Source organism: Salvelinus alpinus, chromosome 20 (genome assembly GCF_045679555.1).
Source record: "Salvelinus alpinus chromosome 20, SLU_Salpinus.1, whole genome shotgun sequence".
In the NCBI taxonomy this organism is placed as follows: Eukaryota; Metazoa; Chordata; class Actinopteri; order Salmoniformes; family Salmonidae; genus Salvelinus; species Salvelinus alpinus.
This window is the reverse complement of record NC_092105.1, coordinates 39933212-39948937: the sequence shown is the minus strand read 5'-3', so window position 1 is coordinate 39948937 and position 15726 is coordinate 39933212. Positions and strand designations below refer to the sequence as shown.

The 15726-nt window shown below is 42.8% G+C and overlaps 2 protein-coding genes across 4 annotated transcripts in view; both read left to right on the top strand.

Moving 5' to 3' along the window:
• The window catches only part of map3k20a (mitogen-activated protein kinase kinase kinase 20a), a 45632-nt gene extending 33809 nt beyond the window's left edge, over nt 1-11823 (top strand). For 2 of the 3 annotated variants that reach the window (XM_071355761.1, XM_071355764.1), the window contains 10 exons: nt 557-692; nt 6552-6596; nt 6709-6739; nt 6823-6962; nt 7107-7169; nt 7260-7355; nt 9381-9497; nt 9776-9850; nt 10110-10263; nt 10407-11823. In XM_071355761.1, the coding sequence (XP_071211862.1) occupies nt 557-692; nt 6552-6596; nt 6709-6739; nt 6823-6962; nt 7107-7169; nt 7260-7355; nt 9381-9497; nt 9776-9850; nt 10110-10263; nt 10407-11113 (1564 nt within the window). In that variant the 3' untranslated portion in view covers nt 11114-11823. The remainder of the gene's footprint in view (nt 1-556; nt 693-6551; nt 6597-6708; nt 6740-6822; nt 6963-7106; nt 7170-7259; nt 7356-9380; nt 9498-9775; nt 9851-10109; nt 10264-10406) is intronic. The other variant, XM_071355762.1, reaches the window with a different exon arrangement.
• Nucleotides 11824-11907: 84 nt separating this feature from the next.
• LOC139546865 (cell division cycle-associated protein 7-like) lies at nt 11908-15207 on the top strand. The gene is made up of 10 exons (XM_071355765.1): nt 11908-12046; nt 12821-12949; nt 13062-13181; nt 13291-13500; nt 13593-13667; nt 13807-13995; nt 14171-14305; nt 14403-14552; nt 14647-14783; nt 14878-15207. The coding sequence occupies exons 1-10, from the start codon at nt 12026-12028 to the stop codon at nt 14906-14908; spliced, it is 1197 nt and encodes a 398-aa protein (XP_071211866.1). The 5' UTR covers nt 11908-12025; the 3' UTR covers nt 14909-15207.
• The last annotated feature ends 519 nt before the right edge of the window (nt 15208-15726 follow it).

The following is a 15726-nucleotide window of genomic DNA, read 5'->3' as shown; positions in this document are numbered from 1 at the left end:
GCCTTAGCTGTAGATTTTCCTTTTGTATTTTGTAATTCTTTGAACGAGTTTGTTTGTCTTCATGCGTCCTTGTCGATTGTAAGTAAGGCATTTGATGTAGACCTATGCCTTTCATTTCAATGCGTGTGTATGATTTATCTGGCATAGTTTGCATCCGCGGTCAGCTGTTTTATGCACTAGTTACTTTCACATTGATGTCTGCATTTGAAGTCGGCCTGGTTGTGACTTCATAGCGTCTATTATGCATCTATTTCATGTTGTACTGTATGCCCCGTTCCACAAATAAATTAGTCAATTAATGATGAGTTGGACTTGAGTAGTGGTTGACATTGTACACGCCGTTCCACAGACCTTTAAAACTAATATTGCGGATAATAATTCATTGCTGGGGTCATTTTGTTTTTGCTGTTCTCCAAATAGCATTTGAGAGTTTTTCAATTCTGTAGAAATGCAGCAAATGAGCTTCAACTTCGCACACCCCACCTCACTTTGCCATACCCTAGGTTTAACTAAACTGATGCCACTGAAACACATCCCTATGTTGTCTGTGCTGTAGCTGTGAGATCGAGGCCACACTCGAGAGACTGAAGAAGTTGGAGAGGGATCTGAGCACCAAAGAGCAGGAACTGAAGGAGAGAGAACGTCGCCTGAAGATGTGGGAGCGCAAGCTCATCGAGCAGTCCAACACCCCGGTAAGTTCCTCAGGAGCCAATACCCACTGCACCCCACACCCTCAGCACAACCCCCACACACTGTCTAGTCCCTGAACATGAACAGCACCCCAGTTTAGCACCACCTTCACTGTGTTGGTCCATGTGTCACGGCCTATGTTCTTGGCCACATTGTCACAAGGGGAAGCAAAGAATTCAGTTTACTTCAGACCGATGTCTGTCTGGAATGGAGGGAAAATATATAAATAAGGCTCTTGCTAGGCTCAATGAGTCTCACCGATGGGCTGTTGTGTTGAGTAGAGGTATTAGCTCATCGTGCTACTCTGTGTGGGACTATGTCACTGAGCTCCCATTGGCCATCAATGATAATTTAGAGATCAGTGTGATTGTAACGTTGGTAATGCCAATGTTGTCACGCTGATATAGGAGTCTTCGCTGCTTGTGTGTATTTGCCTATACTACCTTTTCTATGTGAAGCTTTCAAAGGGACACCCCACTCGGCCTTGGCCTCCTGTTTCTGTTGTTGCTTTGGCATGCAACACATTTAACCTAAATATTACCTTTCTAGTTGGTTGGATTTGTTTTCGGCACTTCCACATTGTAGCACTAATACTTTGTTTTGTCCATTGTATGATTGCGTTATACAGCCATGCATTGGGAATGTCTTACAGTGCTTTGCCTTGGTGTCAATTTGACATTTAGTTTAAATTGATACATGCACTGATGTATTGGGTAAGAATCAGTACCGTCATCCTGAGAGATGTTACCATGTTAGCTATCTCTTTATTCTTTGTTTTCTCCCTTTCTCCTACCTTAATCTGTCCTGTAGACTCCAATCGTTTCAGTCCAGCCTTCTCTGATAATCCAATTTACTATATCTCTCAACTCTACTCTTCTAGTGTTTGACAGTCACCTTTTTACAATGGGTATTAAAAGAAATCACAGTTAATCATTTGTCTTGGTGTACAGTGTGTGGTCTAAGACTGATTTCCTTCCCGTCCTCTTTTCCTCCCTCTTCTTCCCTTCCTATCCTTTCTCCCCCATCTTTCCCTCTCTGCTGTTCCTACCCGTGGAGGCTCAGATTAGCACTGAGTCGTTCTATGAGTCTAAGACGGAGGAGTCGAACAGTTCGGAGATGACGTGTCAGATCACATCCTCCAGTAACGGGGAGGTGGAGGGGATGAGTCTGCAGGCCATGATGAAGGGCTTTGGGGACATGTTTGCCTTGGACATGGGGGGCCCCGTCCTGCACTCTGGCATGCAGGGCAACATGCTGGCCAAGCAGAACTCTTCCAAGTCCAGCAGTGTCAGAGAGGGCCGCAAAATCAACATGGCCTTGGGGATGTCAGACGACAGTGATTAGAGCAACCTGATTGGTAGCATCTGTCAATCAATCACTTTGGCCTGTGTCTAAACTGTGGTCTTGCAGCAAGCTCCCATGCATATTCCTTTTCACATTACTGGTGTTATGGACGCCATCTTCGTACATTAGATCATTCATTACTAATAGCTTTTTATTCCTTGACTGTTTTTTTTGTTGTTGGAACAATCCATTTTCTTTTGCACACGTTCTTTTGAAAAACAATAAAGCATATCCAAAGATACAATACTTGTTGTAGCACAGAGATGTTCTTCTCGCCGTATGAACACAATGTATTAGAAACCTTCCTCCTACATGGCTCACATGGATGTCATTAATGCCTAATGTACTGGATGTATAGTGCCATGCTGTAAAGAGTCATGTGAGCAACTTGCATTGAGGAGGCAAAGCTTTTATGACATTTTGCTGACATTAAGATTGGCCAATTTGTTCTGAATGTGGTGGAGTGCAGTTGCTCTGATTGAGTCTCTCACCAGGACGAGAAAGTACATGTTGTGTCCCTCAGCTGACCCTGACTCATGTCAGTCAAAAGTTTCCTGATAGCCATGTTAAACTACAGACTTCCTGTGCCCTTTTTCTGTATATACACAGTGTTTGGAATATTTGGATTTCAAGCTTATTGGTGTAAAGTGCACTACAGGGGTTTGTGTAGTCTCGCTTTGTGTGCTGGTTGACAGCTGCATGTTATAGATGCATATAATCAGGATGTTTGTGAGGAGTACCATAGACCTTAGACTACAACACCTTGACAGGGGTAAGTTCTCCTAGACAAAAGGTAACTATTAAGGACCTTTATTCCACTAACTCTGCTATTCAGTGGTAGGTTGGCCTTTCATTCAGTTATTTAGGAAGTAATAACAGTATTTCTTTGGAGAGATGATGTGAAATACTCTTTAGATGGCTTCTCTAAGCTAATGATTATCTATCAGCTAAACATGTTTGCATCTGCACCAGCAGTTTTGACCACAGACCAAAGTGTGTTTAACAACCCCCAAAGTGAGCCTGTTGAAGCTCACCTAACAAGTGCCATCCCCAAACGCCCTGTAAATTCTGCTATTTATGGTCATATGGGACCTCATCTCTTCTAAACATATCCAATATGGAGGATATTTCTGTCTGACTCTGGCCCTGCAGGTTTCACCTATTTCTACTTAGTTGATGTATGTTTTTGTATTCTGTTGTGTAGTTATTAAACCTAGTCACTCCGAAACACATCCATTGACATAGACAATAACCAACCGATACAATTCCTGATGTGAAAGTCAACCACTTTGTAAGGTATTTTCAGGACATCGAATACCCAGAGTTGCAATATGATCTATGCAAACTTCAGCACCTTGGATTAGTCCAATTCCTTGGATTATTCCGATAGAGTTATGGTACACCATTAAAGAGACACTATTAGACCGTTTTTAGCTTTTTGATATGAACATATTTTGCTGCAACCTCTACTGTTCCTTGTTTTTCAATAAACATTTTCTCATTAAACTTCCTGCTTTGGTTCTTTACTCTCCCTGTTTTCTTACATTTCCTTCTTCTTCGATGAGGTTTAACGGCGGTTGGCATCCAATGTTGCATTACCGCCACCAACTAGACTGTAGTATAACTCCCTTTATACTTTGCTTGAAAAAGTAAAATATATTTAAAATACCCTACCATCTAACCCTACACTCATTAAAAACCAACCACCCTACTCCACTATTTAAACTTTTCTAGTCCTACCTCAGGCCAACAGCCTGAAAGGACGGTACACTACAACTCGAAAAACCCTTTAACCCTGTAACTCTTACTCTTACTGAAGCATATATCATATTTTGGCCTATCCCTCTGTACTGATACAGATCTACTACTCACACAAATCCTCTCAGGATCCCTCCCCCTTGACCCATCTTCCTCAACTTTCTTCACTGCCTCAGCATACGACACCCTCTGCTCTACTCTAACCCTGGTAACCTCAACCTGCCTCTCTTGCACCGGACATTTCAGATCCCCAGCCCCACGGGCACCCCTACAATCAACACATACAGCTTCTTTCCCCAATGCTACACATTCCTTTGTCTCATGCCCTTCTGCACACTTCTCACACCAAGGACCCTCCCTCCTACACACTGCTGCCACATGCCCATAAGCTTGACACCTGTAACAACGTAACAACCTGTAACAAGCTTTTACGAGAACTGAAATATCCTAACATCACTTTGTTGGGCAGAGACTCAACATCAAAACTCTAAAGAACAGCCAATGACTCTTCTGTTTCACCACCCACGCCACCCTGTCTGCGTTGCACCAAACGACGAGCATCACAAACACCGGGAATCTTCCCCATCAGTTGGTCAACCTTCACATTTACTGCTACCCCAGTAATCGCTCCTTTCAACGGCTCCCTTTTCTTGGGAGCAATTCAAGTCACATCTATTGTCACAATTAGTTTGGTGCGAAGCCTCTGCTCCCTCTGACCAGCAGAAACACAAACAATTATCACAAGACCACTTCGGGTTACCTTCACTGATTCCACAGTACCCAACACCTTTTTCACACACTGAAACCACAAATGGATCAGCCAAAAGGCAGGGGTCCACTTCCTCCAAAAATGTCACTCCTACAGTAACAGACTCGTCTTTATCCTGACCATCAGTGCAAGCCTCAGGCTCCGAGGACTTCATCACACCTGCCACCTCCGATAATTCGCACTCACTCACTTCCATTTCTCCTCCTGTCTTCAATCTGGCATAGGTCTCACACTGCTTACACTTTCTGCCATTCTTTGACAAACCATCTCCCTTTTTTCCAAAGTGTTTACCTGATTCAAGCTCACCCTCTTCCTCCGTCTCTCTCTTCGACCTCCTTTGCCTCTCTTTTTCCCTCCATTCCTCCTCCGTATATGTATCGTTATGGTAATATTGTACTTCTCCTAACATTCATCTCATTCTTGCCCTCTTAAGGGACGCCATTTTCCCACTATCATTCTAAACCTTTGTCTTCTCACATTTCCTCTTGGTTTTCCCAGTTTTTTTTTTTTACCTTGAATCTAACAACTAATTCAATAACGTTACAATAACGTCACAACAAAGGTTTGTTAGCCACAAAATTCCAAATGTGGCCAAGAAAATAAGAAACATTTTGTGCTGGGAGAAAATGAACAAAATGTGACTGGTGTTAGAAATATAACTTCAGATGAGGTCTGGAATAACTATGTTTTAACATGTAAGACCTGAAATTAGTCATATTACATTAATTGATTTGCATTAGACCCATGTTCACACTGTAGTCCTCAAGGCTTCAAAAAAAGATATAGTCAATGGTGGGATTTCTATCATTAGCTAACTGGGCACCACTCATACTTGGCGCAGAACATCAATTTGTATGGTATATGTTACACTTACCGACAACGCCTGCTTAATTGCACCTGCGGGGATTGACAAAGTCGTATTGAATTTAGTTGAATTTGTGGTGTAACCACTAGCCAACAGGTTTCCAATGCTTGTCTGCCTCTATAGTGTAATCAACTTGCTACAGTATACTCCCATTCCACATGGGGGCAGAGTTGTGTGAACTACTGAACTCCTCTTCCCTGCCAAAGGAATCCCAAAGGCTGAGCAATTTCTACTGATGCCCCCCCCATCCTTCCCCTCCTGTCATCAATTAAGATCTGTTTCCGTTTGTCAACAGTATGCTTAGGATTTTATTAAACGATTTGAAGTAATTTGTGAAATACAATATGGCTCCTGTAATCGCGATATTATGTCACTTTAATTAGGCAAAATCTGTAATGGAACTGTGGCAGTAGGGTAGGGGTGGTGTTTTTTTATGTGATTACTTCCGAACCATACCACTGGAGTAGACGAAAAATGCAGCTGGGGGTGAGGGACTTTAGAAGGAGGCTGCAAAGAAGTGTATCGCGCTAATTCTAAAACGGCCCTCTTTGAATGCGATTTGTTGAGATTGCCATTCATCTCAGGCTCTGGGCTGTTATACGATTCCGTGGGAAGCAAATAGAGAATGCTCCGATTAGTAATTAATTTAGTCATCTTCCCCTCAATTCTCCCGGTGCATAGCAGCCTCGTGATCATAATGATGAAACTTGTATTTTGTCTGGCTACTTTCTGCCTGTTTACACTTAATGAACAGTAAATGATTTATCATTAAAATGCATCATGAAAGACCAGTCAGATGGGCATTGGACATATTTTAGTTTGATTTAGACATTTAGGACCCAGTAATCTTGATTGCAGAACAATAGCTGCAAAAACCATTGCTATAAGACATGGTAAACATGTCTTGGAATGAAGTAAGCCTATATATAATGTATACTGTATGTAATGCACCGATGTTCATAATTATTTACTTGTACACATGAATGCTAAATGCAAGATCTGTGTTAGAGTCCAAACATAAAGAATAGGCAGCATTTCTTTCTTTGAGCTGTACACATTTGTGTTACGTGACCATTAGAGCAGTATTCCCTAGTACTAATTCAGTTTTGTATTTTTTTCACGCAGCTCCTTCCCAACCTTCATATTCATTCCTGGACAGAGGAACATGTGGTCAGTATCAACACATATCAATCGATTACTTATTTTGTTTAATTAACCATTAATAACCATTCTGCCTCCATTGATTATGAATAATAATGCTTTTCCAATTCCATCCCCACAGTACTTTTGGATGGAGCAGATATTTGGGGCGGGTATGTTCAAAGTCACCATATGAATAAACCCATCATTTTGGCGTGTATGTGTTTTAATTTGCATTTGTTTTCCGTGTTCTCAGAAGAGGGGGCATATGGCATGCAGCTGTATGGTGACCTGTTTAAGGAAAACCACATCACTGGCAAGAGGCTGCTGCTGCTCACGGAAATAGACATGCGAGACCTGGGGGTCAGGTCCAAAGGTCACATCATGCACCTCAAGGTACCATATTACCTTTCAAACTAGCATGAACTAGCCAGCCATTTCACAATGTGTCCATATGGTATAATTATTGAAATTGAGCAATATGCTCATACAAATTATTTTGACGTTTGAAGTCTATGTATAACATGCTTTCTCCAACAGAGTGAAATTGAGAAGCTGACCAATGACTACATTGGGCTCTTCCACTTCCCTCCACTAATGAAGGTACTGTATGTCCTTTCTCTTTAATGTTATGAAATGGTTGGCATTGTTTACTGTTACAATATGTTCAGTCTGGAAATCTCTGTTCCACAGGATGGGTGTGCAGAGGAGGAGGAGGAGGAGACGAGGAAGATCGTTAATCTGGAGCTAGTGTTTGGGTACCACTGGAAAGCAGGAACAGGTCACTCAGTAGGTCTTCAATGGACACTGAAAATATTCAATGACAAATAACCAAGATGTCTTGGTACTTTTTTTTAATATTTTGTCCCTGCATTTTCAAATGTATCTGTAAAATAATTTAGTCTCAGTTCTGGTTTGGTTCAAATGCATATAGTCAAAGCAAACTTGTTGTCAGATAAGATTGAAACTGGTATGTCAAGATGGAAATGGTCATCTTCGAGATGCTGTTTCTCGAGGTAAAGATGCCCATATGTTCCCCATCAAACTCAAGCAAACACTGACCACTGTTTCACTGAGCTTGCTTTGCCTTCAAGACATATCCTTACAAGAGAAACAGATTAATAAATATTTCATATAAAGCCATGCATCCCATCCACCCCCACTTGCTCATCGTCCTTTGTTAGGGTCTCAAATGCTGGAGAGAGGCTGCTTCTCCACTTGCTTTTTGAATTTCATAAAAAATAGCCCATTTAGCCAGAAGTCATTTTCTTTTTAAAAGGCAAATGTTATTTAATCTTTCAGCTGTTCATTGTCCCATCATAAATAGTCCCCTTTCAGTGAGTTCGGCGGGGCTGAAACGAGCCTGCTAATTGCCTCCCATTTCTTCTGACATGTGGTGCTTTAGTGGGTAGAAAACACAGCAGGGAGAAGGAAACAGGAGGCTGAGAAAATGAGAGCTAATTATTTTCCCCCTGCCTGGTGTCAGGTTCTGTGTCAGCCTTGTTTTTACAAACTGGAAGGTTTTTTTGCACTAAATAAAACAAACCCGCACTGCTTTTTTTCCCGCCTCTCTTTGCTGGCGGTGTCATAGTAGCAGCTGCACTTCTCAAAGACAAAATGAGGGCCTGCGATTGTGCGGCCACCATCTGACAACCACTGAGGGTCCCCTACTAATGAGGATATCACCGCGCAGCCAAGAGAAAGGTGCTGAATTATGTATGAGTTGTCATTAGAGCAGACGCACTCCGGTCTTGGGCATCATTATCAGACATTGTTTCTGCTGGAGTGATTAGACCAGCGTGGACCTGGGGGCCCTGGTGCGACTGGCCAGGGCCGACACAGGGCCGCTGCCTGGTGTGTCTCGGAGCCAGAGCCTTCCTCACACTTGCTCCCCCTTTGAGCCCCGGCCAGTCCCTGGGGACGGTGCAGGAGTGGGCTGAGGATCCTCAGACGAGTGTGTTAGTGGCACTTCTTTGATGTCTTCTTCTGTGATCCTCCACACAATAGATTGGTCCACACCGTGAACCCTGTGTGGTTAAGCAGTGACCTGTGGCTTCATGGCTGGCTTTTGGGGATGGCAAAATCATTACTGCTTTGTCAGCATGCAATATTCAGAAGGAGTATGGCGTTGGGGTTTGCTCAGATTTGTATTTCCTAGTGAGGATTTGATCCCTATGTCCATTGAGCAGAAAATATTGAAATACTGAGTTGATTTTCAGCTAACTGGAATAACATTAGCATTACACTGTATTTTTTCACAAAAAATAGCACCATGTGTCAAGATTCTGCAAACCATATCCACTACAGGAAATAATACTAGATATCCACCATAGCAACTTATGTTTACCCCTGAAGTAAAATAAATGTCTTTGCAAGCATAGGTTGTTAATATTCTCATTATTATTAATGTTTGACCACTTGTTATGTCATCCTTCATGCTATGATAATTCAAGAGACATGCTATCCTCTGATTCTGAGAGCACATCAGTGTGGGGAAAGCACTCAATCTTCAAACATTTTGTCTTAAGTGAACGCAACTCACACTGGATACTAGGTGAAAGCAGAATTCAAATCTAAAAGTACAACATAACTTGTGCTTCTGTCAAATTTGATCCGAATTTCATATACATTCACATTACAGAAATGTTCAGTTCTAAGGAATTACCTCTAGGCTGTGCTGTTGGTTTAGGAAAAAATGAAGTTAGGTTCTCAACTGACAGCAGTTCTATTTTATATTTTTTTGCGGAAAGCAACATAGTTTGGAACCAGCCAGGGATAAAAAATATACTGTAAGACCTACAATCTCTTTTTTAGGACTGCAAATGGAAAATGTACATGGAACTTGACGGAGATGAAGTTGCAATAACGTACATCAAGGATGTAACCTTTGATGCCAACAGACAGGATGTGGATGTCCTGAAGATGACCAAGGTGTGATCATAAGCATTACGCCATGCCATGTGCTGAAAGGGCATCCGGACTTAAAATCAACAGTCACTTGTCCTTTACATTTCTTTGTTGACGGTTTTTATGACCATTGAAGGAGCGTACCCTTTTGCTAAATGTTATGACATTTAAAGTCCCTCTTTGTATCTCCAGATAAATGTAATTATTCCTTGAATTGATGTCATTGCAGTGTTGAAGATGCACAGTGCTAGCTAGCTTATGCATGATGATTAATTACCATTTATCAAACAATTTCCTTGCAGCCCCCATTTGTGATGGACAAATGGGTAGTTGGACTACGGGACAATCAGGTTGTTGACTGCATTGTTAATTATGAGGTGAGTCATTCGAAACATATCCTATAGGGAGACAGTCCTACAATGACCTAACCATTGCACTACATAGGCCTACACTACACCACATTTAGGCTAGTCATTACCAATAATAAGAATTCTACAGTAAAATGTAGGTTCACAGTGTACTGTATGGTACGTCTTAAAAAAATGAAATACATTGTGAATTTAATTTGACGTGTAAATGTGATCTGATGTTTAAAATCGCCTACAGTGATTGTTGTGTCTCTACACTTGCCACTAGAATGATGTGAGATCCCCAAGGTCTACGAGATATAGCCATGCAGTGATGTGGAACCCCACCGGTGGACGAGATGAGATCAAGACTGTGGAGCTGCTGATAGAAACAACCCAGTTGAACATAGAAGGGAACCCCAGAAGCAGATCAGATTCAAAAGGTCAACTTTCTTTTCTATTGTGCTTTGGATACAGATTTCATTGAGACGTGGTGCATTTAAAGCTGTCTTAAATACAGAATGAACAAATGTATGAGCACTTCTATGTAGCCAATCCTAACAGTGGATGTTCTTTCTTGTTCCAGATGTGGATCCCAGATGGATGTACAACCTGAGACAGAGGCAGCTGAAGAACCAGTCAGCAGCAGAGCAGCATGGTGCCCGGACCCCCACCGGTGGCTCAGAGACCTGCACCCTGTCTCAGTTCCTGTCTGTGTATGGAGACCAGGCCTCTTCCTACGCTGCAGCAGTGCGGAGGTCTCCCAACCGCAGCTCGCTCTCTCCCTGGTGCTCCCGCAGCTCATCCCCCACCACCGGCCTGTCCGCCATGCTCTCCCCCCTCTACCTGGGGTCAAAGGGCAGCAGCCCCTCCAGCACCACCTCAGAGAGCGCATTGGAGCGTGAACGACCGCTCAGTGCTGGGGCAGTGCAAGGTTACCGCAGGCACAGCAGCTACTTTAAAAACTCATTGACTGTGACAGGGGGCCACAACAGAGGTGCATGGTCCAATACAAGGGGCAACTACACACAGAATAAGTCTAGCAGAACCTCACAGCAAACAGGGAGGCCTCGGTCCCATAGTTACAGTGTAGTAGCTCAGAACCGGCCCAGGGTGATACCGGGCATATCACCAGCGGTGGAAAACCCCAGTACAGAGCAAGAGGGGGCTAAAGTCAGTGAGGGGGGATGGATCAAAGTGGAGCGCCAGAAAAGGTTACCGCGACAGGACAATAAACAGGTCAGAGGAAGACCGAGGAGAGGGGGTAGAGGTGGCTGTAGTGGTCGAAGCTGAGGATCATTTGCTGTTTGAAACTGTTTACATGTCTGAACAGACTGGACAGCAGGTTTACTTTGAACATTATCCTTCACACTACTTCATAAATATACATTTTAAAACGTTCTCTCTTGAGGAATCTTTTTAGGAGTCATTTGAGCTTGTGAGAATTGTGATTTAGGGAATGCACACAATTCAGTCTTTTAGGGCTGAATTCTGAATTGCACTGTATGCACCCAAATATCTTTAATATTTAACATGTAAGCCTACATATAATTTGTAGTTGTATATGTGAAATGTTTTATATAAGGCTCTTGTAAATTGTATTGACTACATTGTTGTAATATTTCTATTTATGAGAGATAATTGTGCCTTTTATTACAATATAGAAAAGTTAATGTACGTATTGATGCTTAAAAATAGATGTTTTATATAGGTTTTAACTATATGTAGAGTAAAAAAAAAGATAAACATACATGAAGTTCATATGATTCTCTCATTATCCAAGAACACGACCACCACACCTGGTGGCAAGGACGCGGGAGTTTTTCAATAAACCCGCCCCTTTATGCACAGTTCTCCGCTATGATTTCGCGCCAGGGCGTAGTACTTGAAAGGTTACAAGTTGGTGGATCAGTATAATGCATAATATTTTCAAATATGTGTAAAACTAAAAATGTATTTCACAGCAGTATTTAAGAAATATATGTTTTCTAATTTGTTGGGTCGCAGATTTGTGTGTTCTATTTTCCTTTTAGCTCGTATTTAAAAAAGAGTTTATATACCTTTTAGGACACTTTCCCGGCGCGGGAAATTTCTCGGCTCCATCTGCAAGTCTGGAGGTGTTTCTCTGCATTCATTAAAGGACTGCAGAAACGTCCACACGAGTTTTGATTAACTTTCTTTGCAGAAAACTTTCAAGAAAACAAAATGCGTCCATCTCGCTCTAAGGTAAGGAATGTATAATTACATATTTATTTGAATAGCTATATCAAAAAGTTACATGGTACTTCTAGATACCTGCAGAGAATGATAGCTACCTACAATTCTGCTGTGGTAAACTTGTAGCTAGCTAACGTTAACTCTTCTAGTTTCTTGCTCACATTTTAGTCAAGCTGTTGCATACTTCCCGCAAAAGCTGCTGCAGACCTGCCTGCAGTCTCATTGGAGTTGCAATGCAACCGTTACTTTGCCTTTGCTTCAAATCAAGTATCCTGCTTCGCTAACTAGCTACCATGTGTGCATCTAGACAAAAAATGTTTTTTTAAATTAAGTAATGTTAACTAGTTATGTTTTTAATCAACCATTTCCGTGGCTACTAACTAGTTACACCACAGTTTTGGCTACTCAGATTCATATTTTATCCTGACAAGTTTTGTCATTTCAAATGTTGGTTGTATCCTAAATCAAAGTTAGTGAATCTTACTTGGCTACTGTAGCTAGCTAGCTAACGTTACTCCTTTTTCTATAGCTAGCTTCAATGACCTTGTAAGATACATTTGTGTTAGCCGTGATATAGCTGTACATTAGCTAACTTACCGTGTGGTGTCCGGGAATTAATCTTGCAGTCACACCCGTACCACCATAGGTATTGCTGCTTCTCCCTGTCAAGGAGGGCAGCAGTGTGCAGGCAGTTTCTAAAACCAATAGTACTCGCTGTGTTTGTCTATGGTCTGAGCTTCTATCCATTCAGGTTTTCCTAACTTTTTCCGCTTGTCTCTCCAGCTCCAGCAGGCCCCCCAGCCTCCTTCCATCAGGATGAGTTTGCGGAGCTTCCGTAACGTGCCCATGGAGACATCCTCTTCAGATGACAGCTGTGATAGTTTTGGCTCTGACGGTGGCTTTGCCAACACGGTAAGCCAAATTGTTACATTACCATCCAGTTACAATTCATGTTTTACCATATTCACTCATTGAATGAGTTCGTTGTTAATGAAACGGAATGTTGTGGTTTCACTTTGTGCAGAAAAGTAGCTTCAGAGGAGCTAAGAAGGTGGCGGAGAGAGCCAAGGTATTTGAGGCTAGCTCGGAGGAAGAGTCTCTCACTGGGTTCGAGAATGCTTTCAGCAGCGAAATGAGTGCCATGGTGATTATTTTTTATTTTTTTGGTCTTGATATTACCAGCTTAATTTTATTACACAATGGTGGCTACTATAAACAAAAGCCTCTCAGAATGTTGCTCATATGCATTTCAGAGAGTGGACTCGGAGGAGTCATTGGGGCCTCGGAGGACGGGCCGTCGGTCCCAGACCCTGAAGGTGGCCATGAAGTTCCCCACCAGGAGGACCATCCAGAAGACTACTGCAGCAGAGCCATCTAAACAGCCCATTAAAGAGTCTGACTCCAAGGAGGGAGGCAACTTCATGGACAAGAGAGCGCTTAACATTAAGGAGAACAAAGCAATGGTAGGACGGGCTCATTCACAGGAGTCATTCTGGCAGTCGCCTGCTGAGTGACATCTGAGTGCTCATTTTTCTTTTTCAATTATTTTGTTTAGCTTGCAAAGCTGATGGCAGAACTCAACAAAATACCTGGCTTCCCCAGAAGAACATCCCTGCCCATGATGAATACGGTAAGTGGGACAAGATGGAGGATGAGGCTGTACTATAAAACGCATATCAGGAAACCGAAGATTTGACTATTGATGTGATGTCTAGCTACCATGTTTTTTGGACTGTATTTGATTGGGTATGTTTTAATTTCCTCTCTAGCCTCGCCGTGCCCCCCGCCAGTCTCTGGGAGCCTCAGGACCCCGTAGGAGGAACCCTGAACGCACCTCTCGGCCCCACACTCGCTCCCGCACCCTGGTGGACGGCCCCCCCAGCCCCGCTCCAGAGGAAGAGGAGGACAAGTTCAACCTGGTGCGCAGGAGTCGCTACTATGAGGAGGTGGATGAGGCGGTGAGTGGCACACCCATACCCTTGTTGACACTCATCGTCACCTGTTTGGTTGGTGACGATGAGTGTCAAGTAAAGTAAAATATTTTGATGTCTCCTGATCTGTCCGTTCAACAATAGTGAATCTGAACTCCAGGAGTTGTCAGTTCGGTTGATATATTTGTGAATGTGTTTATAGAAGGCGCCCCATCAGCGCAACTACAACAGGGTGCTAGCTATTCCTCATGTGGTGCGGCCTGTGGAGGACATCTCCCAGATGGAGCTGGATCTGATCGCCAACAACGTGCGGGAGAAGGTGTACAACAGCTCCACTGTAAGTTCCCATTCTCCTACAGGGGTTCTCAAACGCAAGGTTTCACATTCGTACTGCCATGTTCAGCAAATTCACCCCTCTGCTTTGCTTGACCTAGGGATCCACTTGCCACCAGTGCCGCCAGAAGACGATCGACACCAAGACCAACTGCCGTAACCCAGAGTGTGTGGGGGTGAGGGGTCAGTTCTGTGGCCCATGTCTCCGTAACCGCTACGGAGAGGAGGTCCGAGATGCCCTGCTGGATCCTGTAAGTACTGCACTGTTCTACTCCCGAGCCATCAAGAAACGCTGACTCATTCTTTGATTGATTCTTTGGTTAAACTCGCCTTGGTATGTTGCAGGAGTGGGAGTGTCCGACATGCAGAGGGATCTGCAACTGCAGTTTCTGTAGAGCCAGAGAGGGTCGCTGTGCCACTGGAGTCCTGGTCTACCTGGCTAAATACCACGGCTATGACAACGCCCATGCCTACTTAAAAAGGTAAATGCTCTTTCCGCTGAAGCATTTCAATCGTATTAGTACTGTGATTGGTACGGTGTTGGGAAGTCAAACATGGCTCTTTCTCTCTCTGCAGCCTTAAAAAGGAAATGGACGAGAGCCAGTAAACCACGGAGGGTGTCACCTGATTCTGGACCTGACTGGCAGCGTTATGTTAAATATCTCTATATTCCATAATGCAAAACAGTTAATTATTCTATTGCTCCTGATTCTGTATTTTTTTTCTTACATTGTTTTAAATGTATAAAGTTTTACCATCAATTACGTGACGTAATTTGATGAGTCTTCCTCACTGTTTATACTGTTATGATGAATATCTTCAATGTTTATAGTTATGTTTGCTTGTGATCTCACTTTTAACCTGCAAGTTCTGATAAAACCAAATATATTAAATGTGTAAAGGTTAGTTGGTCTCTACGGTAATTGTACTCAAGATTCATCAATCTTTCTGTAAGAAAATTTGCTTTTAACTTCAATAAGGCTTATCTGCTGTTTTAGTCTCAGCTGTTGGAAAGTAAAAAATGTTGTCACGGTTACTCTTGACTATTTAGTAGTCCGTCATTATCCCACCATGCCCCTGAGGTGGAGGGCACAGTGAGCCATTGACCCCCCCCCCCCAGGGCTGAAAGGGACTGTGATATCCTACAGTGCCTGGTTATATCCTTCATTAGATAACTGTCACTAATGGTGTGGAAACAATTAGCAGTGTCTAATGGGAATCTCATACCTGTAAATCAATTCTATTAAAGCACTTTCTCGCTCTGCTCTTTCTCTCCTTTCATTTTCCAGCTATGTTTTACAGTGCAAATAGTAATGTTCTCAGGTGTCACTCAAGTAGCAATGAAGTTATTGCCTGTATTTTCTGTTCAGTAGTGTGGTACCACACAGGAAATGTGAGGGAATCTTTGGTGGTTCATTGCTATTA